Consider the following 26,750-nt stretch of genomic DNA (forward strand, 5'->3'; position numbering starts at 1 on the left):
CCCCAGCTGAACTCAGTCCAGCCCCGAGCATCCCATTGAGCGGAGGGTGTTTCAGAACAAAATATTCATTGCAAATACATTTTTTCCTATTGAGGCATTAGCTCCCAGGAAGACACCATCTCCGCAGCTCCCTGCGGGCAGCGCAGGCATGGCAGGACAAGAAACCAGGTGGTGAGGCTGGTTCACTGCAGGGCACCATCTGAGCACTGAAGTGAGGAGCCGCATCATCTAACAGCATCTCAGAGACCCCGCGTCTGAGCCGCCGCTCCCCGCTGTGCTGGCACTGCCCAAACGACTCAGTAGAAATCTAATTCAAGTCCGGTGTTGGACTCGTTGAGACAGAGAAACGCCCTCTCCTCCACCCGTGACGGAGCCTTTCTACCTGCGAGCTCCTGCCCCACTCGGCCGGGGCACGGCTGGGGCACACCGAGCCACATCCCACTGGCGTCTCCCCCTACTGCAAACAGCCGATCCCAGCAGAACGAATGAGTCCTTATGAACCCTGGGCTTCCTCATCTTAACAACTTTGTGATAGCTGAGAAAAGTTAAAACCCTGGGGATGAGGGAAAGGACACCAAAAGGGCAAAAGGAAGGAGGGAGAAAGCAGATTAAAAGAGAAAGGGAGGGAGTGGGGGGGGAAAGCAAGAATTCCTTGGCTGATTCTAAAGTAATAACCAAATAACGTATGAGGGAGATGAAAAAATACTGCTTTAATTAAACCCAATGTATTATTGCTGGCACGGGGCCACAGTGGACTATAGCTCTGCTGGGGCTGGATGCACCTTGCGACTACGACTGCGTCAGGCTGGGGGTCCCCGCAGCCACAGCAAGCCTTGCTCCAGCCAGCCAGAGCACAGGGACCACGGGCTGCAGCAGGGCAGCTGGGTCCGTCCCCCGTGGGCGTTGCAGCGAAGGCAGCCGGGGGTCCCCAGGCTGAGCCGCACGGGATGGGGTGCTGATGCTGTGGGGGAGCAAAACTGGATCCACGTGAACTTTTAACTGCCCCCAAGAGCAATTTCCTCCTCTTCCCTCCCACCCTCCCTGTTTCACGATAGATTGCCTCTCCTGAAAGATTTAATACATAGCCGGGCTAGCCCCCGAATTTGCTATTTTTGGATCCTGCCTCTAGCATTAATTTGCCTTCCCTCCTCTGCTATACTTCACCCTTCCTTTGGTGAGCAGCTTCAGACCGAGTGTTTTGAAATACTGCTCAAATCTGCAGCGAGCTCAATTAAAACCACGACCAGGTGGTGAGCCCAGGAGGGAAAAGAGCCGCAGTGACCCCAGCCACAGAGCGGGACGATTGCACGCTCCACCGGCTATCAGGGCTGCCGTGCCTCTGCTCGAGATGCAAACCCACGGGAACCAAGGAGAGCCCAAGGCTGGCATGTCTAACCATGGCCACGTGCAAAGCGGCAATGTGGGAGGGAGGAGAGCGATGGGTGGGAAGAGCAGATGGGGCTGTGCCTGCTCTCGTAGCCTCATTGCAAGGCAGGTGCCATTGGGAGACTGTCCCAACACCCCAACATCTGGCACAAACAGCTGCCCACGCGTTTGCGAGATGTGGGGGGAAGCCCATTTCGGTGAGAAGCTTCAAAGCATAAAGGTGCAGTGAGAGACCAGGAGGCACCCAGGATCTTTACAGAACGTGCGCGTCTGCGTGCTTTTCCTCTCCCCTGCTGTCCCCTGGGGATTAGTGACGAATACAAAAGGCGTGTGAAGCGCAGACAGAAAAGCCACCAGCTCCTCCTGCACGTGGCTGAGCCGATCGTGGGAACCGGTCTCGGACTTCAGCCCCGACAGACGAGGGGGTACGGCAGGCGCTCCGCAGGGCTGCCATCCCGCACAGCTCCGGCAAGAAAGGAGAAACCAGAGGTGACCTCTGTTTAAACACCACTTGTTAAAATAATAATTAAAAAAAAAAAAATCCACCACAAGGCATGACCTCCTTTCTTTTACATGCATCTTCTGCTCTTAATCTCTGACTATTTCCTTCTCCAGTGCTCACCATGCCAGAAAGAAAGAAGTAAAAGAGCCATAAAAACCATTAAAATACCAAGCACATATTTCCAGCCATAAATCTGGGCTTGAGGTGTAATCAGTTCCTGTGATAAACCCCTCCATGTAAGACAAGGAGACAGCAAAGAGAGAAAAATATTTTCTAATGAGAGTTTCATGGAGACAGCAGCTCTGCCAGCCCTCCCAGCTTCACCTTGACCGTCGGTAAAGCACCGGAGCGAAAGTCAGGGCAGGGGAGAAATTAATAACCTGTATCTCCGCAATAGCAGCTAATAGCTAAATAAGGATGCACAGAATGCAATTAGAAGGAAAGTCACACCAAGGAGAGGATTACTAAATGGACCATCTAAAATCTGGAGCTGAAGGACGGCTTTTTGGAGAAAGCCTTGGGATTGCCCTTTGTTCGTGCCTCTCTCCCCAGCTGCCCATGCCACAAGTGGCCCTGGAGAGGCTCCCCGTATCCCCACGTCGCCGCTGCGGGAGCAGAACCGCCATCTCCCCGCAGCTCCTCTCCCCTTCTCCAAAACAGGGTGCCAGCCCCCAGACTGCAGGACGAGTCACCCGGGGCTGGGACCGTGCCATGGGCTTTGGGCAGCTCTCGCCCAAACGGTCCTTCCTCTTCCCCAAAAGTCCTATGTGCAACAACGTAATTTAATTTAGCCCTACTAATTATGGCCGTTATTTAAAATATCTCCCTACTTTTGGCTTAAGTTCCCTTATATATCCATTTACATTATTTTTCTTTGCTGAACACAGGAAAAATTAATCCTCCAGCAATGAGCCGATGAGGATGAACCTCCAGCAGCCAGCTATAGAAAAACATATTAAACGCTTTCCTACCCAGACTCGCACTGGCACCGGGGGGTCAGGGCGGTGCTGGCAGGAGGTGTGGTGTGAACTGCCCACCCCCCAGCCCTGTCCCACCAGTTATTCCCCGTGTTGCTGGTTTTGCCGCTTCCCATCAGATCACCTTCGTGGCTCCCCACCGCGGGCCCGTCTTGGCTCGGGGCGACGTTTTCCACTTGAGCTGGCTGCAGAAACAATTTGATGTGGTGGGGAAGAGGCCGGGGGAGGAGAGCCCTGCCCTCGCTCTTGCCCCACCAGATCCACGTCAAGGCGACTCTAAGAAAAGCCAACCGGGTGAACTTTTAACCCAGTGTTTCTCACCAGGGTTTCCCTTGTGCACATCCAGGTCCAGCACAGGACTTGCATTTAGACACCTTCGTGCAGATTATCAGCTTGGCCCCAACCATGCAGGGAGATGCAAATCCATCTGGCTGGGCGATGGTGCTGCACGTTCTCCGGCCATGAGCTCCCCAAGAGCAACCACGGTGTTTGGGACCAGTTTGTATGTCATTATTTTTTTAAAAAAGAGCAGAAACATTGGAAGTCAAGGGGTCTAAAAGCTACTGATTCCGTGGGAAATTCTTAAAGATCTCCAGGTGCATCGCAACTTCACACACAGTATTAAATGCTATAGCTGGGAATGCCCAACAGTAATGAGTAAAGCATTTTGTGTCCACTGAAACCCAACGGGTTTGCAGAGATTCCAGTTCATTTAAGTTCATTTGAAAGTGTCTCTAATATCATTAGTTAAGCACCAGACTTTGTTTTTACTCCACCGTCATGAAAAACCACCTGCTGAGCCATTTATCCTCCCAGCCCGTGCCTGGGCTGCAGCAAGCCCGATCCCACTCAGATGAAGAGCAAAAGCCCCAGCAACATCAAACACTGCTGGAACAGGCTCTTTGAGATAATAAACCTCCCAGAGTAGAATTCTTCACAGACAAACCCCACAGCATTCAACAGCATCGCTTCCAGAGATCAAAGAAGAGAATGCAAGTAGGATCGATCTGATGGTTTGTTTTAGAGCCTAAAAGAGAAGGAAAGACCAAGTAATTTGTTATGGAGTTTAGAGTGAGCTTCTCTTGAGGACAAGACTTACAGCAGATGATCGTTCTCGACATGCAATGCAAAGCACCCCCTTGATCTTACAAAACATTTAGGCTACTTTCTGGGTTGGAGAGCTTGCACATGCACAGCACACAGCGCCCTGCAAACGCAACGCACTCTCACAAGGAAAGGCAGGAGCAGTCTGCAGCCAGACTACACCACACAGGGCAATAATCAATTAATATTTCACGAGGCACCTAATGCGAAACCCCTCCCTTGCTCTCAGCGGTCACTCGGGTTACCCCACGATCCATCCGATGCTGTATCCTCATCAGCCGCCCCCGCACGCTCCCCTGCAGTAATCCTCTCTGTGGGGAGAAGGCGCAGCTCGATGCACTGCCTGGCTGCTCCCTCCTCTGAATTATTTAATGGGAAGAGCCAGGTAGGCTGCAATTCTAACAGCAATAAGCAGGAAGATTTATTTATTTATGAATGTATTTCAGCATCTGGGTGCCTTGCCCTAGCAACTGAAGCCAGCTGTTCACCTCTGCAGTACCGTCACAGAGAATACAGAGGGTCAGGGATGGGTCAGCTTTAGTCTGATAGTTTTGTACAGTAGCATCTTAGCCTCAAATCCACGTGTGACAGAGCAGGGAGGACCCGGCATGATTTATTTTCTATTTTCCCTGTCTCCGTTCTGGTTTCCTGGGGTCAAAACACCAGCCCTGGGAACAGAAAGCCTGGTGAGAAACAAGCAGGGTGGAAATGTCCCACTCACTGCCCTCCATCCCAAGGAGCTGTTCCCATCCGAGGCCACTCTCGGTGGAGATCATCTGTCAGGCAGACCTGCAAGGAAGTTTTCATGACTTGCGCAAACACCCACAGGAGACTAAAGGAGGTGGCTCATCCCTTACCGGGAGCGGGACTCCAGCCTCCCAACGCCAGCGTGCCAATCTCCCCTCGTTTCTTAAGTCCAGCGATCACACTTCAGTGTTCTAAAAGGCCGGCAGAGTACGTGACACCTGTGAAAGCTGAGCTGCTCCCATCTGCCGCCCCTGCTGCGAGGGATTTCTTCCTAAATGGGAAGGACCAGAGCCTCAAGCTGCTGCAAAGGAGCTTCTACAGCTCTGCTGGGATGGATGGGGCTGTGCCGAGTCTTCCTGGCTCAGGATCTGGCAGAAAAACATTTCCATAGCATGGTACCTACACACCGTAATTACGCCTTGCAGTAACTCACGAAACCCATGGCTGGGTGTACAGATCCTCCGACAGCTCCGTTTTGAAGAAAGCATCGTGGCAACACAAAGAAAACCCACGGGAGTCTGCGATTTCATGAAGATTTTGGATTTCAGGCTGTGCTTTCCGTGCAAGTTTGGGTGGGGGGTTAGCAGCCGGCTTCAGCCCCTGTGCTTCCAGATGAGTCCGTCTGTCCCACTGCTGCGGTTTAATGCTGCTTCAATCCCAAAATATATTTCTCCAGGGGAAGTGCTCAGACCTCGGCTGTTTGTAGCACGTCATTTTGATAGCTCCAACCTTCCGCCCTTTTTTTTAACTCCTCTTTTTCTCCAGGATAGCAAGCCACTCCCTGAGCATGGGATCACCCCGTCCCCATGGGTTCCCCATCAGCCATCAGTTCTGGCATCCCGGAGCCGCCGCCGGTCCCCTGGGCACGCCGTCATGCCTTCATGAGCGCAGCACTCCTGGAGTCGTCCAAAGAAAACCATGTGGTTTTGCAAAACATTTACACGCAACTGAAAATGCATTCGTCATCGGCTTCAGTGGGATTAGGCAGATTAAAGCAGTATTTAATTTACTGATGTACCAAGAGGTGGCTGTGAGCTGACCAGGGGCGAGCAAAGGGGTGACCCGGAGCTGCGTCTCCAGCCCCGCTCTCGACCCGGGCAGCACCTCTGAGCTTTGGTTCCCATCTGTGAAATGGGAACAAGCGTCAGGGAATGATTTTGGTGAAGTGCTGCGAGATGGATGAAAACCACGCTACGAAAGCCCAAGAGCCATTTTTATAAAGCAGAATGGAATCAATTTTATCCCTGCAGAACAAGACACATCGGAGCATACCAAAAGCTGCTGAATTTAATTAAAATCATACTATTGTGTTACATTACTCATCTCTGGAAAGAAGCACCTCATGCTGTGCCAAATTTTAGATACGTCCTCCGAAAAATTATCATTTGCTTTTATTTGTGGTCTGGAATTTGCAAAAATTCTCACAAGATTAATTCTGATAGAAATTCAGTGGGGAAACAGCAAGCTACATCATCAGATAGCACAAAGATGATGATTTTGCAGAAGAGCACTTACAGCATTTAGCACACTACACTGAACAGTGCCCAAGGGTTAGCTGCATGCCCTGCTTTATCTTTAGCTCAAATCTGAACCAAGTATTTCTGGAGTCTATGAGACAAGAAAATAACAGCTTGTATAATTTTATGTTTCAACACATTATCGCATTTTTTAAAAGTTCTCGTGTACCAATGCTTCACTCAAGAAAGCGGTATGATTTTCTCCTCACTTCAGTTCCACGTTGATGATAACAGATGGATAAAATCAAAAGGGGAATCCAGAAACATCTTTCTCAAAAAGAAAGGGGGGGAAAAAAAACACCCTCTGGGGTAACAGTGCAACCAATCACTAGGAAACGATTTGGCCCAGGTCTCTGACTCAGAAGAAAACCAGATTTGAAAACGCCGTGGCTGAAAATCAATGGCAAGTGTAGTGAGCAGGGACATCCCTCCTTCCCGGTGGGACGTCCCCATGGCCCTGGTTCCACCAGGAACACGCAGGCAGCAGGTCGGGGAGGAGGAAAGATGCTCTTGCAGCTCAGACACCGGTTTGAAACTGCAGCAGTGCCCTGCCGAGCCCAGCACCGCGGCAGGGGGTTTGCACCCACCACGGGGGGAGACGGCCAGAGCCCTCGCCCCGGCAAGCCAGTGCAACTCACCCAAGCTCAGGGCACGTTCACTCTGGGCAGATGGCACCGATCACCCGGGGAGCATAAAAATAAACCACAGCCAGGACGTAAAGACCCGGGACGCGCCCCACGGTATTTAACAACATCCCCACACAAGGCTCTGCAATTGCCCAACTCGGGAAAACACTCTGTTAAAACAAAAACCTTGAAACTTCCCTGGTTTTAACTTGCAGCAAAGCAGCACAAGGAAATCTTTTAGCAGTCCGAGCAGCAGTTTCTCTGCTGTACCTGAGCAGCTGTAGTCCTATGAAACACATGCCAATAAAAACAAATACCTACCTAAATATATATTTCTGCCTGCTTCCAGACCAGCACCAGCACTGCTGGCTGTTTGCACGAAAGCACCACCAGCACGTCCCAGCCAAGCGGGGTCCTACTGTGCAACGTAAACCAGATCTAAACAGACCACCTGGGCTGAGCAGCACTTTCTGTGATCCACAAGGAATAAAAAGACACGTGCTTCCCCCTCTCCGGTGGGGTGCAAAGAGACGTGGTTTGTCCCGGAGCACCTGAGTACACCTCTCTCCAGGCACAGCCCACGGCAGCCCTGAGCCCCCCTGTCTCCCAGTGCTGGGAGCCCCCCACCTCCAAGCCCCCCGTTTTGGACCAGCCAAGCCTGAAGCCCTTCTCCGTACCTGGGGCGAGGACTGTATTTCAGAGAGACCTTTCCAGCACCTTTCATTGTCAACCTATGCACTGACCCAAAGGTGAGATGGTGCGAGGGTGGCCGGTGATACAAGAAGGAGCCCCGAGGGAAGCACTACACGGCCAAAGTCGGTGAACAATGACAAGGCAGGTGCACCCCAAAATGTGACTATTAAGCAGAGCTGTGCACATCAGAACTGTATCTTCATTATGCAAAGCTGCTGGTGGGGAGGGGGCGAGAAAAACTGCCTTTGCTTTTATTAGCAGATGCTTATGGGGTGACCTCAGCATCTCCCAAGCCTACAAAGCAGCCGCACAGGAAAATATGTCAATGATATTTTTCAGACTCTCTTAGGAGCAAGTCTGTGAGGATACATACTTGCCAAAATAAATGTGTTAAAAACGTTTTTAGCTGGAAAGGAACTGCTTTTAGCCAAAGATCCTGCTTATTGACAAAGGAAGAAGCAGGATCACTCCTAAAGAAGGTTTGTCCATGTCACGGGAAACCATCTCCACTCGACCCCCCGCTCGCGAGGTCTGCGGCTGAACCTCTGGAGTTGTGCTGGTCAGGAGTGGTGGTCAGTCCCAGGACTGGTCCCAGTTCCAGACTCCCTGGAGCACAGGAAAGCGCTGCACAGCAACCGTACGTGTTTCCAGACACGGATTCTTTCCACAGCCTTCTCCATCTATTTTATAGCAACACTTAAAGTGGGTACAATGGATACACAACGGCAGTAAAAAAAATAATGGGCAGAGTGCAATTAGAGAGTGCACTGGCAATGAATAAAACAGTCCTTGTAAAACTAACCTTACAGGAGAAGAGGTCCCATAACTACCTCCTCACCCGAAGACACTTGAGGACTTAATCGTTAGCAACTTTAATTGCTTGCCATTTTCACACATGGCTGGATCTGTCTCCTGTGTTGAGCTACCATCCCCAGGGGCAGGGGGAGCAGAGATCAAATCTGATCGGCCTGAAGCCTCCATCATGCTGGAGAATCCTTACAAATTCCATAAAAGATTTCCCCTTATCTCCCTTCTCTCCTCCAGGACAGCAAGGGGAACGTTTCCTTGATCAGCTACGCTAGGGCTTGTGCCATCCCATCTCTTGCAAAGAAGTGGGTTTTCCTGGCTGGATCACAAAGTGTCCTCCACAAGGTCACCCTCACTGCAAACATAAGGGTACTCCCACACCGTAGTGGGGCTCAGGCAGACGGGGAAATGGATTAAAGTCATGAAACGTGGACAAAACTCTAGGTTTAATTCTGAACCGGCTGGATGAAGTGCGGAGGAGTTTCTGGATCAAACACAGCTGACCAGTGAATGACACACACTGGGAGCAGAGACATGCACATTTTGCAGGGCAGGGGCTCAAGGCTGCCCACGCAGATCCAGCTCCGTTTGCCCCCCCTCTGCCCCCTCTCCTGCAGGCAGGCAGGCAGGGCGGGCACCGCTGCGCTGAGGAACACTGCTCGCTCGGAATGGTAATACTACAACCCCGTGAACGGCGCAGGCGGGATGCTTGTGACTCTCCCTTCCCATCCCTCCTCCCTTTCACCCCCACACACATCCTGATATTATTGGCAAGCTGTTAAGTACAGAAACTCCAGGGATGATAACGCTGCAAACTTCATTTTGAGCACGTCAGTCTGTTTTAACAGTTTACCTGGGCAAAGCTGAGCAATACTGAACCTCGTCAGCAAGGCACGGGGTTTGCAGGCAAAGCAGGGTGGTAGGAAAGTCTCCTCTGGGTTAAATCCCCACTGATGGGAAGATGCTAGTACAGCTCATTTAGCTGCCTTGAACTTGACTGGAGGCGGCTGCAACCTGGGCTAATCCCAGTGTTGAGCTTCTCTCCTCCCAACTCACCGTCTGCATTGTAGAGATGGGCAAAATGGAGACACGATGGCCTGGACAGTGGTCTGCACTCGACAGGGTGCCTACCTGCACCCTGTCCCTGACACCCGCTCGGCACCGGCTCTGCAGGGGGGCGGAGGGCACCCAGGGGCTCAGGTGAGCGACAGGACCGGTGCCAGCCCATCCCTTGGAGAGCCAGGAGGGTTCCTCTCCTCTACTGACGTGTCCAGCCTCCTTTAAGCAAAACAGCAACTCCCAGCTCCTAATGTACTCGCAGGCATCCACAGCGCCCGCCACCTCTCGCCCAGATCAAACCAGCCACAGGCAGCTCCCAGCCAAGGGCTTGCCCTCCACTGGCAGCAAATCTGCTCTGTCACCTCAGGGCATGCGATGTGCAGAGGTTAAACGCCAAGAGAATCAGCATTTTGGCTTCTATTTATTTATTTGTTTAAATGCAAGGTAGACCTCAGCCCAGGGCGATGGGCTGGCCTCACTGTGTTTGCCTGGAGGTGAAACTAATGTCACTTATTCTTCCAACAAGCTTGGGCCGGCCACCAACCCGAGGGGGTCCTGCCTTGGCCCCCAGGATGGGGAAAACACAACCATCCCCTTCTCCTTCCCTTCACCGCCCGGCCAAAGCACCGCCACTGCTCCCGCAGGAGAAAACCTCCTCTTGACAAATAGGATTCGACCCTCCTCCCCATTTGCAAACGTTTTTAAATCTATTTTATTAACTGCAGTGCCTTCCGAAGAAAGTCACTGAGAGGTTCAGTTCATATACAAAGGGTTTACTTAGATTAAGGACCTCAGTAAAAGGCCTTTGAACATGCTAACTCCTTCCCATTTTCAGATGGTTTCATTGTGCACACATTAAAAATGCATGCAGGCAGCATGAGCCAATATTCCTTAACGTCCTGCTTTGCTTGCAAAACTCTGCTTCCAGGAAAAACATGTATCTTGGGGAGATGAAAAAACACATGCCCCCTCTGCTCACAGCTCACATTCAGCCGGTGGAGCTCACTCGCACGAGGTGGATGACGGCCGGAGCCGAGAGGACGCTGGGATGTACCACGGGCAATGGAGAAGAGCCAGGGCTGCAGCAAGAAAGTCTTAAGGGAAAAAAAAAAGCTTTAAGAAAAAAAATCCTGGCTTATTGGGACCTGCAGCAAGAAGTCCTGTTGTCCTCCGGAGAGCTGAGTTTGCTCGAGAAAACTTGGAAAGGGAATGAAAACTCATGCACAGGAGAACCTTTGCACAATACCCCTGTACGACCACGCTGCTCCTGTCTGCTTCAAAATCCTCCCACCTGACGTGGAAGCTCAGTGCCAGCCACCGTGAGGAACGGGGTAATGGACTTAACGGGCCGCGAGTCAGGTCTGGCGTGGAAACTCCTGGCGTCCTGGCTGTAAAATAAAGGCTCCTTGTTCAGAGGCAGCCACGCACGGGCAAGGAACACGGTGGTAACTTCTCACTGCGACTGCTGACAGTCCTCCAGACAGATGGAGGAGAGGATAAGAAAAAGTAACAATTAAAAAAAAAAAAAATCTCCTCTCCTCAGCTGATGGGCAATGCTGCACAACGAGGATCTTTTCTTTGTCCCCACGTACAGCCCTGTAAAACGATGCACGGATGACAACCCCAGCAAAAGGGTATTATCACATTACTGCAGAACCTGGGCTCCCAAACGAGATCAAAAGGCAGCGCTGCCGAAGGCTGCCTGCGCCCACGCGAGCAGGCAGGTCTCGTCTCCAACAAGCCAGGTGAACAAAGGCATTTCTCACCTCCTTTCTGAGAGGGGAAAAAAAGACATACAAAACTGAGGGATTTGCCCAGGGTCATGCACGGCACCTGGGGCAGAGCCAAGATCCCAACGTAGTTTCACACATCCGCTTTCCCTTCAGCGCATGTCTTAATCCACAAAACCATCTTTCCTCTGAATGCCTTAAATTAAAGACAGAAAATGTGCCTTTTCCTAGGAGGCACCAATAAACCTTCTATCATCGAGGGTCTTCCTATGCACGGGGCACTATCCAAAAAATAACCCAGTGCGGTGCGGTGGTCCTTGCAACTACATGCTTCTTTAATTAGCGGGGAAACGTCGTCTGTGCTGTTTGCACAAACAGCCTCGTGCAAGGGAGAAATCTGTTTTTGCAATCATTAGAGACCGTCGCCTGCTAGGAGGGAAGTCAGCGATGCACCGTGCTGGAGGGTGACATTGTTTTCTGCAGAACTTCTGAAACCTGCAACTGGGACTAGAACAGAGCAGGAGGAGGAAAGATGCAGCACGGGCTGTAGCTACAGCTGCAATAGATTAAGCCCAGCCTTAGCAGTGGGCTGCAAACAAAACATTGCATTCAAGATCATTTTTTGCCATGTTTTGCTCCTTGTAGCTTGTTCCTTGCAAGAAACACTCTGTCATCTCAACATAGCTATCCTGATAGCTATCTGATTTACTTGGTGAAACAGGGTTTCTCTGGCAAGTTTTATGTATCCAGAGATTATTAGACAGACTTTTTTTTTTCACTGAATAGCATACAAGATTGATTTTTATTTTTCTACCCTACATGTCATGAAACTTACTTAAGGACGAGTAATAGGCTTGGGGATTTATTTCATTCTTAATTTGTGTGATCCTGAAGTCTTAGACCCCAAAACAGGGGTTGGAGCAGATCCACATTCATGCTACGGGGCTTGAAGACCATACAATCCAATACCATCCTAATTGCACTGTATTTACCATGTTTTTAAGCACCGTGCCTAAGCCAACAAAACTTTTCCCATTTATTTCAATGGCAGCATCTTCACTGGGGGAGGGAAGGGTAGGGACCCCGATCATCGGTGGGGACCCCAGTAAGCTGAGGGGCAGCGGTGGCTGACGTGGCCAGTCCCTTCGGGGAGCCAGAGCTGCGGCTGGTTCCCCCAGACTAAATTAATTCATCTGAGATTAGTTTCTGTCATTGAGGCTTTTGTGATGGTGTAGCAAGAAATCATCTAATTAAAAGGAAAAAATGTGCAGCAATGGACAAAGCAAGGGCTCTCTGCCTGCAGGGGACAGCGGTGATGGGAAGGGACACCCCTGGGGGGGTATTTTCCAGCTAACGGAGCAATAGCATCTTCTGTTCTCGCAGAGCTGGCAATGGGGAGGAGGAGCAGGGTTAACATGCAGGAAAACAGAGTTAGAAGCAAAGACCCACTAAGCTCTGTGCTATTCCTGTGTGATTATGGTGCCAAAGGCTTCCAAGATAAGGGATTTTAGCGGGAACCGTAAATGCTTGTTGTAAAATGAATGCGAAAAAGCCGCATATCCACAAGAATAGCAAAGCCTCCCTGCTCCTGGCTCCCAGCTATCGCCCAGCCCGCCCAGCCCCGGCAGCAGGAGACCTCAACAGAAACAACAGTGATTCAGCCAAAGCCTTCCCAGAGGACGGCCAGCTCATTCATCTTCTGAACTGACACCAGGACCTCCCTGCCTCGGGAAGGGCTTTGCCGGGGTAATGCATTGCATCCTCTTCCAGCGATGCCCTGAGACTTTAAACCCAGCCTTTGCAAAGGCACTGCAGCTTATGCACGTGGGTTCCCCCATTACTCCCTGCCTCCAAATGCCTTGGATGTTCTTCTCCCTTAAAATAATAATCGCTGCAGGCTTCTCCAGGACTCAGGGCCATCCTTAATAATAAATAGTCCTTAACGTACAGCACATCTTTATTCCTCAAACCTTCGCCCCCTGAATCTCCCTCCAGTCCTGGTGGGATCTGTCAGATTTGCGTTTAACAGATGGGAAGGCTCCACACGTGAAAAGCTGTTCCCCTCCAGCAATATCAGTGCAGTTAAGGCAGTGAAAATAAGTTCAAACAGTGGAAATCGGGGGGTGGGGTGGTGGGCACGGGCAGCAGGGCTAGAAGTAAAGCAGGGGCCCCATCCAGCCCACGTTCCCACACCCTGGCTGTGGCTGGCCCCGGAATGCAGCCGCAGACCAATGCCATGCTACACCCTGACCAGAACAGCAGCAAGACACGTTCTGCAAAGAGAAGCGAATGTGTTCTATAGCTGGGGAAAAAACCCACAACCCGAAAAAAACAGAAAAAGGAGGAAAGGTGCTTTAGGCTGAGAACTCTTCCCAGTTATATCTGTGGTCCTAATGAGAAGATGTTGCCGGATTAATAATAAAAATGCACACTAACAAGAAAACCAATTGCAAACCAATTTTGCAGGGAATCGAACAAAGACCAGGATAACAGCTCTGCTTAATAGGGTTGTCTGCTGTTTTTAATTCCTTCTCCCTTGCTCCTTCAATTAGCAGAGGAGGAGGAGCCCCGCCAGCAGGGCAGCCCACCCTGGGTGCCAGGGTCAGGTTACTGATTAACCCCCATTACCCACTCCGCACTAATGTGCCTTTGTCAAAGCCAGGAAGAAATTTCCCAGCTGTCAGTGACCGAAAGGCCACCTGGGTGCTTCTGCACAGACCGGGGAGCAGGGCAGGTGAGGGGTGGGGACGGCGGGGTGACACCACAGCTCCGCGGGCAGGGCAAAAGGGACGGGCATCGCTGGCTTTCCTGGGGTCCCGGTCCTCAGCTGCACAGCTCCTGCAGATGGGACCTGAGCAAAACCTCCAGCGAGAGACACTAAAACCCACCCTGCTACCCTCCCCAGCAGGCATACTGCACACAACTTGTTACATTTTCACTTATTTTATTTGTAAACTATTCCTGAGCAGCTGGTGAGGTGCTTTTACAAGTACCCTGCCTACATCCCAAAGGCATCCTTGATGTCTGTTTAACCCTAATATATCCCAACCATATTGATGTGATTCATGAGTCTGATGTGATTAAATACTAGGAATATGGATAGGGAGACAGAGAAACATTATTCAAAGCATCATATTGAAAGGCTCTTACCTAATTCCTTTGGTTTGAGCAATACTGTGGAAGGAGAGTCTGGATACTGCAGAGATCACCTGGAAATGAGAGAAAAAGATGCTGGTGTGCTTACTGAAGACAGACGAAGGTTTGGTGGGAACTCAAGGACCCACAGCCCGGTATTTGGACCTGAACACCCACTGAAATGGATGCACTCCAGTCCCCCCATCAGTGTCACAGTACGTCACCATCAGGGCTTGGAGGACAATATCGGTGCAAACACCGCTTTTGGTTTTACCACTGAGCACAAAAGACATTTAACCCTCAGCTACAGAGATATCCATTCAACAGCGTCATCCGAGGAAACTCCATCCTGCCGCGCATATAATACATCCAGACCTGCTCCAATAGGTTTTGTGCAACACTCAGAACCATTGAAAAAACCCTCTTACTTTGTATTTTATTACAAAAGGTTTATAACTCCTTTCGTCTCTCCCCACACAAAATGACCTTATTGAGGCAAACTTGCCAAGACTGAATGGTTTTGACTTCTTGCATTTCAATAAAGATGCATCATCAGTTTGTCAGAGGTGCATGCAAACTGTCGCCCTTTTCTGGCAGAAAACAGCCAGAAGTGATTCAACAACAAAATATTTTCATCAGCATCACAATCGGGAACAGTAAAGCCACCAGCTTTTTCTGAAAACTCCCATTTCTGATGGCAGTTTTAATTGCTATGCAGAATTTTCAGTGAAGACAAAGAATGGTTTTAGTCCCTTATAGATATAAAACATGTTTTACTCTTGCTCATATTCATCATTTCAAAGCTAGATTGAAAAAACAAACCTATTATTTTTGGACTGGTTTCCCATCCACTGGAATGAATAGAGAAGCCTGCGTCCAGGACACAGATAAAGGACTTTTTGAGCGGTCCCTGCTGTCCAGGGCCCCCTGCTCTCCTCCAGGCGTACAAACCCGACCATCGCGGGGGCTGTGCCTGTCTGGAGCCGCCCTGCACCCAACCCAGCCGTCAGGCACCCGTTAGAGCTGCTTTCTTTAGGGACTGCGTGCTGCCCCCGCTGAGGGATGCTTCCTTGGCTTGCTAAGCCACCTTCGGATCAGTCACCCAGGGGAGCGCATGCCCTACGCGAGTAAGCGCCTGACTTCTCCCCTGGGGCTGCTGTTGGTACTCAAAGCCTCCCTCCCTCCCACGGTATTATCCCAGAACGTCAGCCAGAGTTGCATCAAGGATCCTGATGCAAATCCTTCCCTCTGCGAGAGGCACGCAAGCACCAGGCTCGTTTCAGGGGATGCACGCACGCAGCTCCCCGGGACTGCCCTGGAGCCTGAGCTCCTCCTGCTGCGGCAGATCCCAGGCATCCTGCTCCAAACTCTGTCTTGTCCGCACTTTTGTGATCTTCATCCCTCTAATTGCTCCAGGACTGTTTTCTCTTACCATTGCCATGAATTCCAGCCCGGCTGGCAGCCTCCAGTGCCACATGCATGGACCCGAAGCCGGGGCAGCAACAAAGGAGCTGCCACAGTTTGGCATTTAGCGGTTGACTTTCACACGGAGAACAGAGGTGCTGAATTATTCAACAAGGCCAACGAGACTCTGTGAATGTCAAAACGTGGCCAAGTTTCTCCCTGGTATAAAATGTCACTAATGGGAGTTCAACACAGAAAGGAGCTCCAGAGCACGACGGAATTTTCCTCGCACCTCGGACGCTTTACTGCCCCTACGCAATGCTTCCAGCAAAAAAGGGCTTTACCAAAGCAGCCTTCCACATCTTTTTTTTTAAGGTGTTGCCCCTGAAAGTTCCCTCTAAGCAGAGGACGTGGATAAGGAAATTTTTTTAATTAGGCAAAGCATTGCTTTTGCTACTGCTGTCATGAGTATATTTTGGCTTATTTCTCACTCTTGAGAGCCCATCTGGATAGGTACCAGACCACCACCCTTGGCATGCCTGGTTTTACAGGGATGCCCTGGAGCCACTGACTACAGACCATAATTACTGTGCAACTAGAAGAGAAACTGTGAACTTTCTCAAGCAGAAATTTAGTGCCACGAACGTTAATGCAGTTAAGTTCCCCATTTTACTGTAATCTAACAAAAAAGCAGCACGGAGAAAGGTTGGTCCCTTCTGGAAAAGGTCCTTCAGCCATGTGCTCTCCTGCCAGCGAGCTGCAAGCTGCCAGCGCCAGCCGGTGAGATTCCCACCTCCATTTCGGGGAGGTGTTAAGCAAGCCTGGCTCTCCGAGTCCCTCTCACACCCCTATCTCTGGCTGGTGTCTCATTTGCTCTGGCTTTGAGGAGCGTCAAGCAAAGACGTGGCTTCTGCTAATGTCAGGCTTCAATGAGCAAACCTGCTCTGGGGAAAGCGAAAGGGGCTGAGCCCCCTTGGAAGGAGAAGGCAACCCTGCCTGCGAGCTCCATGCTCCATACGAACCATGTCCCTCCCAGCACTCTCAAGTGCACACTGTCATTTCAAGCTGCATTTTTAAATAAAGTTGGCTTTGCCTGTAGAAATGACATGAACAGCAACAGGAGAAAGCAGGTTAAAACATAACCGGGAGTCAAAGAAATCAGGTCTTACACCCAAAATTGTCAGCAACTTAAAAGACCACTCTGGGCATGCTGTGAAATCTCTCTGTGATGCAGTCTCCTGCCTCTAAAATTCTCCCCAGTTTGGGAGAGGAGGTGGGACTGGGTTCATTAGCACCCATGAAAGGCTCCAGGACTCGTCAAGGCAGAACATTGCTGCCGGCAAGTGGTACCTGCAAACGCCGAGCCCAAACGGGGCACAGAGGCTGGAAAGGCAGCTGGCAGCCCCCAGCCCCGCTCTACAGGGCTTAATATAGTCCAAGGGAAGTCCTAGACTGATTGAATGAGTCTCTTCTGCGGTCTATTATTAGACTTATAAAGTACAAAAATCAGTTTATGAATCAGACAGTTATACCGCAGGGTTTGACTTCCAGGGAAATTTAAGAGAAAAGCGCACTGTTCTCCACGCCAACAATTTTTGCTTTGTTCTTTTATGAAAAGCCCCAAGTGCTGAACATCCTGGCACATCAAAGCCCGGGACCTGGTTCCAGCAACGAGCCAGCGTGCACAGACGCGCTTGCCTACGCTTAGGCTCCCAAATCGATGCTCAGGTACGTAAGCAAAGCGACTCCCTTTGAGGGATCAGGTACAAAGAGCCTCCACGAAGCTTGGCATCTCCGAAAGCAAGACTGTAACTGTCCCCGTATCGGGGAGTATTTTTCCAACAACAACTCCCACTAAGGCAGTAGCCAAGAGCAAGAAAAGCCAAGCGCAACCCCAGCTGCTCTCACAGCTCCTGTGCTCCAGCCTGCCAGCCCCCAGCCAGGGAAGTGCTTAAGCAGGCGTTTAAGCGTAAGTAATCCTCTCAATTTCAACAGGATTAAACAACATTCTTAAAAGTAAGTCAATCCTTAAGTGTTTGCTAAACTGTGTCTCATTTTCCCTGTAAAGCAGCTTCTTACTTGCAGAGAAACCCAGTAATATTTCCTGCCACTCCCGGCTATCGTTTTCTATTAGGCCAGGCAGGATCCGCGTTGTTACGCGCCCACGCAGCAGTTGGCACGAGGGGCCCCTGATCTCATCTGAGGCTTTTCATTGCTTCTGCAACACGAGGACACGTTAGTACAACTAATGCAGATATGACACTAGGTGGAATTGTAGTTCACTGGTTATTTATACCTCCCCTTTCTTTTATGGCAGGCTGGAAACGCAGACGCTCTGCTTCCCAAGGCAGATGGTACAACCAAAAAAGATTTCTTGCCGGGGGGTACCAGTTCCCTTCAGATTTACGCTGATTATTTCATAAGCTCAGACCTTTGGGTTTCCCCTCTTAAAACTAACCCGCTGCTCAAAACTAGGAATCTAGTAGAAATGAGGCTGCTGCATCCTGGAAGTGCTCCTGGAGCTCACGGGGAGCTGTGAGCAATAGCTTCCAAATGTGCTGGTCCCTTGAACCGCACTCCAAAAGGCTACGATGACCAAAACCGCATCACACCCGAGTGCCGTGCCACCGCACCAGCTGGGGCAGCGCTGGGGGCTCTCCCGGCCCCATCCCGAGGCAGCGACATCCTGGGGGGAAAGCACCCTGCTCAGCACCGGCAGACGAGAGGGTTAGCAAAATCATTTGAACGCGTTGCTTGGGAAAACTATACTTTTATCTGTGTGTTTGTCTTCCGGGAGAAGGAGGGCTGTGGGCTTAAACAACGGGGGCTTAGGCAGATTATTATTACTTCTTCACCCATTTCTCAATGCTATTTCCTCCAAGAAAACTGCATTCAGCATGCAAACGTTACCATAAAGCTATGCATAACATCCCGCTGACAATAAGATGCCAGAAACGGAGCTATAAAGGAATGCAGTGCAGGTGATGTACAGATAAGACTTTCTCTACAGTTGACCTGCAAAAGGCTAGTGGGAAATTTCTGGTGGTTTCACCGTGCAAGGTGAGGGATGCCCTTCGCATTCCTGACGTTCCAGTTTGCCTTGTATTTTTAGACACGCGCTAAATCCCGTCACCCAGCTGATCATTTACCGACCAGCACGCGGCACGGGATGAGATCACTGCTGACGAGACCAACAGAACCAGAAACGGAGCACAAGGGCCATGCACGTGATTTCAGAGGCTGAGCATCAGAGGTCTCGTGGAGACCCTGACTTAAAAAGGCACCAAGTTCTGCACTTCTTGGGAAAAGGGAAAGAAAAAAAAAAATCAAGTCTCAAACTGGGTTCCTCACAGTTCCTCACTGGTCACTTTGCAAGAAACCCAGCTGAGTAAAGAAATGGGATTTTGGAAAAGAAAAAAAAAAAACCAAAACCCAAAGCCCATATGAAATCCACCACTTCTCTTCTTCCTTACTACCAACACTTTCTTTTAGGAATTATAGATTTAAAAATAAACTAAAGCGAAACAAAAAATAAATTATTACGCTTACTGCTCTTCTATTTCCTCCAGCATTGTTTATTGCCGATGGTATCTCTGTGCATCTAGAAAACGCTCAAATAAACTCTCTCCTTATTTGAAAAAACAAGGCGACCCCGCCGGGCTGGAGCACACTTTGCGTATGAGGAGCTCCCCAGCTCTCTGCGCTCCATGAGCGTGCCTGCAGAGCCCGAGCGAGCTGCAGGGGTTGCTGCCAGGCTCACAGCCCATGCCGAGCCCCAGCAAGGTCGTGCGTCCTCAGAACAAGCAAATATTTACTTCTAAGCAAATCAGGAGCCCTGCACAGCAGTGATAAGTCTGGGCAGAGACCTCGATGCTGCCACTTCTGCACATACTCTTCTGGGGGGGAAGGTGGTTTCAGAGCCTGAGATTACACGGAGTAATTATCTCGTTTGCCCCTGAAGTCCTGAAGGGCAAAAACAAATCCAAACATCCCCAGCCTCTGTGGGGGTAGAAACCTGACCCCAAATTCAGAGACGAGCTGGCTAAATTATTTCAGAGTTGGATAATGGCATCCAATAGTAAAAACACTGATACGAAGAGTCCCAGGGACAAGGCTGCTAAAATAAAAGAAGCCAAAAGAGCAAGCAGGATTTGCCCCAGTTGCCTCCCATTTGAGGTGCTGGAGAACCCTGCATTTTCTCCCACTGTTGCACTGGTGCCCATGGCCGTGGGTGGCGAGGTGGCCGGTCAGCTCGTGTTTGCTCTTCTCCACCTGCTGAGGAGCATCTCTGCCCACCTGGGGCATCTCCCAGCGCTTTCCACCCAGCCGCACACACGCACCAGGCTGCGCACAACCAGGATCGGGTATTTGCAAACCAAAGAGTCACCAGCAGTTTTCAGCCTCCCATCTCCTCCGTTTGCGTACGCCTCTCCCATATTCATACCTAGACCAGCCCTGGAAAGTCAGCGCGGCCGAGACCTGAGCGTGAGAGCCAACACAAACCACAACCTGCTCACTCTGGATCAATTATTCGTGCTCCGTGTGCGCTGTTGCCTAATGCATAAACCTGCAAGACCTTATAGCACGTGTGCAGCACACGTTAAACCTACAGCTGCCTTCCAGCCCTCTCCCCGGACACCGCGCAGCTGGGGCTGCTGCCTCTCGAGCATCCCACAGATGTTGCTGGGAATTCCTTAAATCAACATCTCCTGATACAACCCGGTACCCGAGAAGAGCATCGCTGTGCATGGCTACGGCAGGAGAGCAGCAGCCCCGGAGCCAGGCAGGAGGAAATCAGACTGCGGTGATTTATTTCCTTAGGATGCGAAGGGCGGGCAGAGCCCCGTTATGGGATCAATCAGTTTGATTTTTCCCACACCCAGGGCGCTCTCCTCTCAGTTGGATTTCATCCACCCAGCTGGCTGCTGAGGACGAGGGCTATTAAACAATAATCCATTTGGACAATTGGATTGTGCCTTTCCAGGTCGGATGTGCCTGCCTGAACCGTTTCCCCTGCGGCTCCTCTCCCCTCGCCCAGGGATGCCATGGCTTTGCCTCCCATTCCCACTTGTGCCAGGCGGAAAGGCAACATGCCGGGGAAGAGCGGTGTTTGCTGGCATGCAGTGTTTGGAGAGGCGCCAGCTGAGCAGATTTCAGCTGATACATATTTGATAAGGATTGTAAATCAAAGCCAGGGAAGTCCTCCCATGCCGGTGTGTCCGCGGCAGGCTTCTCAACCATATTTCACTACAAGGACCACGCAACAGATGGGGAACTCCGCGATGGAGGTATGGTAAAGCCTCTTCCCTCCTTCAACAAATACCCATTTCCAGGGATCCTTGACTGCCACTCCCGTGATTTATTGAAATATCGGCAACTGGTGACGTTGTTATGGAGCTGCAAATGAGCTTTAGAGCACCCATCAATCACAGGAGATGGAAGAACCAGAAATGTAAAGCAAAACCCATTTGCCAGAGCAGGTGGGGAACAACAAAACTGCCCAGCTTCCAGCACCCCTCTGGGTTTGACGATCCCTTGGCCTCAAAGATGTGTGTGCACATCATGTTCTCAAGGAAGTAGCAAATATCATCCTAAAGCCCAAAGAGTGGCTCGGTGGAGAGCTGGCCAGGGATGCTAGGACCACGTGCTTCATCGGGGCTGGACTGCTGGGCTGGACTTCCAATCTGCAAACTGGACGCAGGAAAGCCAGGTACAAGCCAGATTTTGCTTCTCAAATTCAGCAAGGAAGGCTAGACGTACACGTTCCTTCCTTTTCTAAAGGGATCCTTGGTCGTGGAAGTAGCAAAGGGTTAAAATAATCTCAAGTGAACATCTGACAGAGATTGTCCTTAGCCACAGTTCAGAGTGCCCGTGTCAGGGGTGTCCCTGCTGCGCTACAGGGACGAGCGATTACACCTCTCAAGATAATGAGGTTAACCCCTCTAACGAGAGCCCATCATCAGAGATGCACTTTCCAGGCGAGAGCATCTTTATCAAAACCAAACAATCCTTTGAGAAAGCACGAGGAACACGCACCAAAGTTTTGCATTATTTCCTTACGAGGCAGCTGGGGAGGGAGTGACTCCCCAGCAAGGATGCCTTCGCTGGAACATTTACCAACGAAAAGCCGGAGTACGTGTAGCAAATATTACAGATCTGACTAAAAAGGTCTAAAGTGCATTCCCAGCCAGCCTGGCAGTCCAGCAGCATTTGGGCACCAGCAGCATTTCCCATGCCCACGGCTCTGCTCCCCAGGGCCCCGGCACCGAGCCCCGCCGGTGGCACGGGGCAGGGGTGAGCCTCGCCACGCTGGCGAGGGAGCCCAGAGCAGCCATGTCCCAAACCAGAAACCCTTTGCAGTTGCAATCTGTGGCTGCCATGTCCTCAGGGGACCCTCACAAATCCATATTTGATAAGCACTGGATTACACTTCTGTATAATAAGAGTGTAAGTAAGCTCAACGCCTTTAACCCCCCTCACCGTCCCCGAGGCTTCAAGAGGGGGAAAGGGGCAATGCGGGAGCAGAGAAGGAGCAAAGGGGAGAAGCAGATTTTTCTCCTGGCTCCCGTGCTCCCCATGGTGCCGCGGGCACTGCCAGCAGCTCTCCATGGAGCAACCTCCATCTACAGGTCAATCACAGACGATCAATTACATTAGAAAAGAAGAGAGAAACAGGACCCTGGGAAGAGAAAGGAAAGGGAGTTTCTGGACCTGATCCTCAGCTGCTGTAAAATCACCACCACTCCCATCAGCTGCTCTGATTTATAGCCGGGACTCTGCCTGTATCAGGGCTCTGACAACTCGGGATGTTCCAGGGCTACGGGCAGCTCCCCCGCCTCCAGAGCAGCGCTGCGCCACGGAGCCCATTAGCTGTAATGTGCTGCTCCAAGCACCGCTGCCATTACACCGCATGCGTTTGGCTGATCTTTTTAAAACAGGGTTATTAAACCCAGCATTATTTAGCATTAAACCCATGATTTGGCCACGTTACGTGTCGGGGATGCAAATATTAAGTCACTGGCAAAGCCTCTGCTGATTTCCAGTAGGAACAGGACTTGTATCATTCTAACACGTTTATTTTGAGCTCTTTGGGGCCGGCATATTGTCTGCTATCGTGTAGCCTTACAACAGCGGGCAGTCATTGCAAAACCAGCAACGTCCCCTGACAAGGAGGAGAAAAGAGTAACTGGGATGGATTTACAGCTACTGGTAGAAAAGCTCTGCGCTATATCACACCATCATAAGCTTCCCAGATGTACACACCCCCTCTCCCATATTTAAGGCACCAATCTGTCTTTTTCTATTGCAGAGCAGCTGAGTAGTGGAGGGAACATTGTCACACATCTCTTAGGGGACCCTAAGCCCTGATGTCTGTGCGTAAGGAGGCATCTGTGCTCCTTCGTGAGACGGATGTCCCCATCCCACAGCAAACACGCTGAGCCAGGACCAAGGCAGAGCAGGGCTCCTTGCTTCCCCGGGACACGGAGACCATACAAAGACAAGAGAGGGCAGAAGCAAAGCAACCCAAAACGCAGAAGCACGGAGAGCTGCAAGCAAGCCCGACCGCGGTCTCGCTGTGCCGTGCCCCACACCGCCCACAACTCCCAAGCACAGAAATTAATGCCCTGAAACTACAGTGCTTTCTTTATGCTGCCGAGTTTCTTAATACAACAGCAATAAATACTTATTCTGCTACTTAATGGCCTCTCTCCTGTGACACGGATACTGAGCTGCTGTCTCGTTCGGTTACTTTTACTGTCACTATTTGATAGCCTGGCAATGACTAGAGCGAGGAGCTGGCTTTGATGGGACTTTAAAAGCTGGGGGGGGGGACGCGGAACCCAAGCAGTTTCTCAAGTGAGCTAACACCAAAGCCAACAGACATGAACTGAGAAAGTGCCTCCAGCTGAACATGGGAATAGAGATTTCCTTTGATGGCCCCAAAACAATCGAAGCAGCAAGCTCAGCCCTTAGGGAGAGCTCAGCAGCACCCATGGGTGCTGATAAGAGTTCAGGGCACAGGGTGAGAGGACAGAGAGGGCTACACTCAGCAAAGCCACTCATTTGCAGCAAACTCAACAGCATGGTAGGTGCCACCACGCTGCGTGACACAGACACCCTGGGCTTGGAGGCAGCGCAGAAACGAAGCCAAGGCAAGGGCATGGCCCGGAGGAAGCTCTGGGTGAAATGAAGCAACTGGTTTCCTGTAAACAGCGGGGATTTACAGGGCACGGATGAGCTGTGCCTGCTGCAAACACACCCAGCTGCCTGCGAGCTGCTGCGTGCTTCTCTCCTGCCTGGGGACAGCCGTTCCCTGCTCCCTACTCCAGGGCAAGGACAAGCCTACCCTATACGAGGGCTCAGAGAGATGCTGCCTCTGCAAGCATCTCTGCCAGACAGGAGAAGGTAACAAGAGACAGTGAAATTGCATCTTTATGCGTCCAGCACCGGGACCGAGCAAAAGCGACCCGGTGCTATTGCAAAGGTCCTGGCTAAGGATGGGTCGAACGATAAGCTTGCCCGTGGCAGCGGACTACGAGAGGGTCCCCAGGACCTCTGGGAACTGCCGTGCACATCTAGCCCTCCAACAGCCAGTACTGCCTCTAAACAGAAAAAAATCAAGTGCTCGGCAGGAGGTGCAGGGGTGAGTGGCCATGCACACCTCCTCCTCCCACAAAATGCCTCCCTGCATCTCCACTGCTTTCCCTGGCTCAGCTTGGCCCCATCAATTTGCACAGAACTTGCAAATAACAGGAAATAAGGCAACTGTTAAGCACTAGCATAAGAAAGCAAGTAAAATGAAAAGCCTTGATATCCAAAAACTATTTATGGGAAAAGCTTGTTAGCACCTCTGAACGCGAATTTGGAAATGAGTCATTCGCCTCTGCCACAACTGTGCAGTTTAAGGTAACACCAGCCAATCTCACATTTCTTCATGATATGGAACAGCATTAATTAAATATTAAGCTAAACTATTTCGGCACCAGTGTGCAGCAGCACATGAGACTGAAACCAAGGATCCGAGGGACGTGTGATTAAACGCCAGGCTGGCTGGATGCTCTGTCTCTCCATGGCACTCCACGTACGAAAGGCAGAAAGCACGTTCTTCGGTTGTCAAAGATGGCAAACACGTCTATGGGACAGACCGCAGGAGATCCATCCCAGACTGATTTTTAACAGAGGAATTGTCCTGTCTTAGGTTTCAGAAGGTGAAGGAGAAGGATGCAACGTTTTGCACACGTTGATCCTGAGATTTTAATTTTATTCACATACTTGCACATCTCTGTGACTCACAGGGCCTTCTGGAGAGCTGTCCTTGTACTTCTCTCCCTCTGGAAGTACCTCCCCATGGAGAAGGTACTTGGAGCCCTGGGGCTCCAAGGTACCACCACGGCCCAGGGGTGCTGCATCACCTCCCCAGCTTTGCCCAGCCCCATGACCCCTCGTTTCTCATGCAATCCCAGCGCATCCCAGCATACACTGGCTTTGCTGACCTGTGAAGCACAAGCCAGTCAAATTTTGCCTTTGCTTAGAGCAATAATGGAATATATTTGGGCAAAGGGAGCCAGCGGGGAGAAGGAACTAAGAGCTTCATTTTTATTGCAGCTGGGATTTCAGCATCCTCCTGATGGATGCTCAGAGACAAGGAGGATTCCCAGAAACGCCTGAGCACGGGGAGTTGGAGCTGAGGGCTGGCTGCTTTCCTCCAGATGAAGGATATTACAAAACCACCTCCTTAGATAAAATGCAGCGTGTAACTGGAGAGGGTTCATTGCATAGCTTTGTAATATTTACAACAGCTAGCTACAAAAGTGTGTCCTTTTGGAAACAAAGGCAATGAAGCCAGGGAACTGTGCTTTCCTGGAAATGGGGGGGGGGGGGAGGGACCACAAACAAACTGCAGGAGTTTGGTTCAGGTCCCTGGAGCAGACACTCAGGTAAGCGCACAGCGCACAGGGGCTAAAGCAGGAGTTTGGTTCAGGTCCCTGGAGCAGACACTCAGGTAAGCGCACAGCCACCGGGCGAACCTCCCCGGCCGGCTGCGTCGGCTCCATCGGCACCGGCACGGCACCGGCACGCGCCGCAGCTCCTCACCTCCGCACCCCAACACGGCTCTCCACTCCCAGCATGGCACCGGCACGCGCCGCAGCTCCTCGCCTCCGCACCCCAACACGGCTCTCCACTCCGTCCGGCCAAGCTGGCTCCTTCCCTCTGCCCCCAATTAACATCGCAGTGGATCCCTAACGAACCTGGAAAGATGCCAAGAGCTGAGCAGCAGAGGATGGAGCCGAGAGCTGCGTGGCGGGGAGGCAGGGTGCTGGGCATGGCTGCACGTTCCCCTTCCCCAGCCAGGCACGACAGCGAAGACACATCGACTGGAGAGCTCTGCCATTAGCTTACCCCGAAAGCACCTAAGAGGAATCAATCAGCCTTTAAAGAAGAAAGGAAAAAAGAGTTGCTGGCTGGGTGTACCCGGGGGGGGCACACAAGGCCAGGACAGCCCTTCTCTCTCAAAATCTAACCCAGCGTCCCGAATGGCAGAGAGCAGGCTTCCCCGATGTGTCTCCTTGCTGCACAGCCCTCCCCATGTTCGGACAAGATGCACGACGTTGTACTACAAGGGTGGTTGTCACACAGATAAACACGTGCCGTCGATTTTTGTAAGCAAGTACACATGCAACATTACTAATATTCCCAACACAGACAACTTCCCACTGATGCATCTTAGACTCTAGGACAGCCCTGTGTTGAAGGTTATCTTAAGTTTTACTGAATCTTTAGGTTGTGAAATAATCAACTATAAGAACATTTTGATTCCAACAAGTTAGCCCCTATGGTAGCATTATGTATAGGTCGCTGTGTTACTTATTATTTGAGGCTGTGTTGCTTGAAGTCCCTATTCCCTATTCTCTGGACCCTCTAGACCATAACCAGAGCACCTGGGTTCTATTGTGTATGGGATGAGTTATTTGACAACCTGGCAAGGTAGATGTATATCTGGCCAACTTGGCAACAAAACCTACTTTTAAGGTGTCCTGAAGTGAACTGCCTTCATTATAATA

General features: G+C 51.0%; 1 protein-coding gene across 1 annotated transcript in view; it reads right to left on the minus strand.

The window, feature by feature from the left end:
* Positions 1-26,750, minus strand: part of VAV2 (vav guanine nucleotide exchange factor 2) — a 121,618-nt gene that overhangs the window by 37,513 nt on the left and 57,355 nt on the right. The window contains exon 3 of the mRNA XM_009287041.1: positions 14,299-14,357. Coding sequence (XP_009285316.1) covers positions 14,299-14,357 — 59 coding nt within the window. The remainder of the gene's footprint in view (positions 1-14,298; positions 14,358-26,750) is intronic.

Source organism: Aptenodytes forsteri, unplaced genomic scaffold, assembly GCF_000699145.1.
Source record: "Aptenodytes forsteri isolate BGI_AS27 unplaced genomic scaffold, ASM69914v1 Scaffold136, whole genome shotgun sequence".
Lineage (NCBI taxonomy): Eukaryota > Metazoa > Chordata > Aves > Sphenisciformes > Spheniscidae > Aptenodytes > Aptenodytes forsteri.